Source organism: Carassius auratus, unplaced genomic scaffold (assembly GCF_003368295.1).
Source record: "Carassius auratus strain Wakin unplaced genomic scaffold, ASM336829v1 scaf_tig00002013, whole genome shotgun sequence".
Taxonomy (NCBI): domain Eukaryota; kingdom Metazoa; phylum Chordata; class Actinopteri; order Cypriniformes; family Cyprinidae; genus Carassius; species Carassius auratus.
This window is the reverse complement of record NW_020523420.1, coordinates 169,880-173,441: the sequence shown is the minus strand read 5'-3', so window position 1 is coordinate 173,441 and position 3,562 is coordinate 169,880. Positions and strand designations below refer to the sequence as shown.

At 42.8% G+C, this 3,562-nt stretch overlaps 1 protein-coding gene across 2 annotated transcripts; it reads right to left on the bottom strand.

Moving 5' to 3' along the window:
* Positions 1-247: 247 nt before the first annotated feature.
* Positions 248-2,730, bottom strand: LOC113069647 (putative nuclease HARBI1). 2 transcript variants are annotated; one of them, XM_026242807.1, is made up of 8 exons: positions 2,644-2,730; positions 2,515-2,556; positions 2,270-2,446; positions 2,155-2,190; positions 1,508-2,056; positions 1,323-1,438; positions 1,115-1,226; positions 248-1,020 (listed from the first exon to the last, which is right to left on the bottom strand). In XM_026242807.1, exons 5-8 carry the CDS (start codon positions 1,971-1,973, stop codon positions 650-652), a joined length of 1,065 nt encoding a protein of 354 aa, XP_026098592.1. In that variant the 5' UTR covers positions 1,974-2,056; positions 2,155-2,190; positions 2,270-2,446; positions 2,515-2,556; positions 2,644-2,730; the 3' UTR covers positions 248-649. The 2 variants fall into 2 exon arrangements, with proteins under 2 accessions (XP_026098592.1, XP_026098593.1); XM_026242808.1 differs by lacking the exons at positions 2,270-2,446; positions 2,515-2,556; positions 2,644-2,730 and having other exon boundaries at positions 2,155-2,201.
* Positions 2,731-3,562: the final 832 nt, after the last annotated feature.

Genomic DNA, 3,562 nt, shown 5'->3' with positions numbered 1-3,562 from the left:
AAAGGAGGACAGTTGTTAAAATGACAGATGTGGGGCATTTCATGAAATTGTACTTCAGTATGGTTTCATAAACAAAGACATGCTGATGTGCAAGAATATGAAGTATCACATTGTCATAACTATCAAAACTGTAAAAAGAATATGTTGCTTTTCTGCAGAAAGAACCAGCCTCATAAATTTATGACTTTATCCTTTTTCCTCAGTGGGGCCCTAGTACTCTGTCATATAAACAAATACACATTCCATATGAATATAAAAACACAATGTGTAACATTATGTTCCTTTATTGAATAAGGACAAAACAAAGCAGGTAAACTATCAGCTCCTTTCGAAACTGAAGTCACAGTGACTCTACAAGATGGAAAGCACAGAATCAAAGCATATTATACAAAATGATACATACACATTCAAAGGTATGTATATAACACACCCTGCATGTCTGCACACTAAAATAAATGCAGGGCAAATCCATACACATCAACTGAACAGACAAATGAATGGATGCAGTAGCCTCCCTGCAGCCTTGTATTACACACAGTATACCGCACAAACATCATAAGAGGCCAAATTCGTAGAAAAACCAACCCAAAAAAACCCTATTTCCTCTGCCACAGCAGGACATTTTTTACCTAAATTGGAAGCACACATACTAACTAAAATAATTCAACACATATTGGTCCCTCAGCAGCCGACCACTGTCGTCATCAGGGAAGATTGCCGGATTGTCCCAGTCCATGGCTGGTGGCACTCTGGGGGCCCTCTCCTTCCTCAGGCAGGCCACATTGTGGAGGACAGCACAAGCCACAGTAATATCACATGCCCGAACAGGGTTGACCCTTAATTTGTGAAGGCAGTGAAAGCGTGCCTTCAGGAGGCCAAAGGTCATTTCAACTCTGGCCCTGGTCCTGGCATGGGCATGGTTGTAGGCCTGCTGTGCTTCCTGGGGGTCTGTGAAAGGTGTCAGGAGAAAAGGCTGGCAGCCATATCCCCGGTCTCCCAGCAACACACCAGAGAATTCACCTGTCAACACAAAATCTCATCATTACTACCTCATAAACACAGTGATATTCTTGACACAGCCATGATGGTTATAAACAGGGGTTGTGTGGCTTACCTTGTGATAGGCACTGATAGATTTCAGAGGCCCGAAAGATTCTGGAGTCATGGACTGAGCCAGGCCATTTCGCCACAACATTGCTGATCACACAGTCAGCATTGCAGACCATCTGAATTCATAAGATGAGGAATATTACACCAATCAATGCACATCATTGGCAATGCAGAGTGTTTGTCAATGGATAATATCAAAAAGTTATGTTCACCTGAACATTAATGCTGTGAAAGGATTTCCTATTCACAAAATCGGCCTCATGGGCACCTGAGGGGGCTTTTATCCTTATGTGTGTGCAGTCCACTGCACCAATGACATTGGGGAAACCTGTCACACAAAGTAATGAGTATCCTACTATGTGTTAACAGTTGTCCTGTAATTTGTAGATCCTCTTACCTGCAATCCTATAGAACTCCTCTTTCATGTCACAGAGTCTTCTGTGGCCAGGGAAGGAGATGAAGACATCTGCTAATGCTTTGATAGCCAGACACACACTCCTTATTGTGCAGCAAATTGTGGCCTTGTTCAGCTGTTCTGCATCCCCCACTGAGTACAGGAAGGCTCCACTAGCAAAAAAGCGCAAGGCCACACAAACCATTTGCTCCAGTGCATGGCTCCATGCAGTGCGGTGCTTAATCCTGGGACCCAGTAGTCTGCATAGATACCTGATGCCATCTGCAGAAAACCTGTATCTTTCATATAGATGGTCATCAGGGAAGGCCAGTGGGTCCAACCGGTCCCTGAAGACCCTTTCTCGCCTGAAGGCTCTCCTCAGCACAAGTGCTTCTTCATCCACCACATCTCGCAAGAATGGGCATGCCATTGTCAGAGCAGAAAGGAACACACAATTTTGGGCCTTCATATAGGCTAGTGGCCACACCTGGTGCTGGGGGGGTGGGCAAAAGAGGCTGGTGCCTTATAACGATGACTTGGTTGTACTGATTGCTGTGAAAATAAAAAATACCTTAGAAAGATGCCACCGTCCTGTGTGCTCACAATAAGAGCTCATATGTCATGGCTCACTTGACTTTACGAGAATATACCTAATTTTTATTTTGAGCTGTGTCATCTTCTTGGAGCTGGGGGAGGAAAGAAAAATAATGATTAATACATTTGTGTTACAGTTAGCATACAGTGTACATTGAAGGCATATCTCACCTCCCTCTCAAGTTTTTTTTATTTTCAAGGGTCCAGTTTCCTAATTGTCCTCTTTTTTATTTCGGACTCCAGTGCAAGATTTTCTAGCTTTTTCTTCTTGTACTGAATGTCTATGTCTGCCAGTTCTATTTGGCGCCGGAGGTGGTTGCCATACAACTTTCTGATAGCTTGTGAGCTCTGTGAACAAAATACAATTAGCGCAGCTGGAATTTGGCAGGATGTGGTGTCCTTTTATTAATACGCACTATGTTGCCAGGCTGGTTTTCCCACTGTATAGCATCTGGGTCCTGTAAAAGAAATTAGATTTTTTGATTTTGATGAGGACTCCTCACCATTGTAGAGTAAATAGTACTTTCACAGTCTTAACATGATACCTCATGCCTTCTGGAATCCAGAGAGATGGTCTCCTCCTCATCATCGTCTCCATCATGTGCTGTTGCTGCTGTACTGGGGCTTTCACCCTATCACATTTAATCGGATTCATATTGAAGCTAGTAGACAAGACATGCCAGGCCTACAGTATGCCTTTGATGGAGTACTCACTGGATCAGCATCGTCTGGTGCTTGTGCTGGTGGCTCTAACAGGAACACAGTGCTGCCAGACACTGCAAGGCAATAGGTAAACCAAAGTCAGACAGTCCAAATTGATTCAATATGAATGTGGTTGTATTCCATGTAGAGATGGAAGGACATGCCTTGAATGAAGCGGGTGGCATCTTGGGAGGGACCTATGCTCGTCTCTTTCCCCCCAGGGATCCCCTCTAAGACGGGCCTGCCTTTATTTAGCTCCAAGGCCATGTCCTCTGCTGGGGTAAGGTCAGCCTTTGGTGACCCACCACCCGTGCCTTGTCTGTGGGTATTCTTTTTCACTGCTAAAACAGTACAGACAATGTGTGAGCAGGCACCTTCTGGGTACAATATATGCTTGTGCTTTGTTAAATATTAGTCAGGGACCATACCATTCTGCAGAATGTTCTTGTATTTGATTTTGACCTGCTGCCATGTCCGTTTTGGCCCGTTCATGTTTAATCTACATCACACGCGCACACACACACACACATTCTTTATAACAAGAACATTTAATGGAGTCACACTGACAAAAATGACTTGGTATTTTTGTATTGTTTTCAGTAAAAAAAAAATATATAAAAAAAACATGTATTTTATTGATTTTCTAAATGACCTAGCAAAATAAGTATAGGTTTAGACCAAAAATATAAACTTCAAGTAAATGTGTGCTTAAAACAAGCAAAACATTTAAATATCGGTCAATATAATAAGAAAAATTATCTT

Bases quoted from the DNA above. Each gene is read 5' to 3' on its own strand.
- LOC113069647 (XM_026242807.1), bottom strand. From the start codon at position 1,973: ATGAAGGCCCAAAATTGTGTGTTCCTTTCTGCTCTGACAATGGCATGC. The intron at 1,227-1,322 runs GTGAACATAACT...TTATGAATTCAG, and splicing joins TTCACAGCATTAATGTTCAG to ATGGTCTGCAATGCTGACTG. The intron at 1,021-1,114 runs GTAAGCCACACA...TTGTGTTGACAG, and splicing joins CTATCAGTGCCTATCACAAG to GTGAATTCTCTGGTGTGTTG.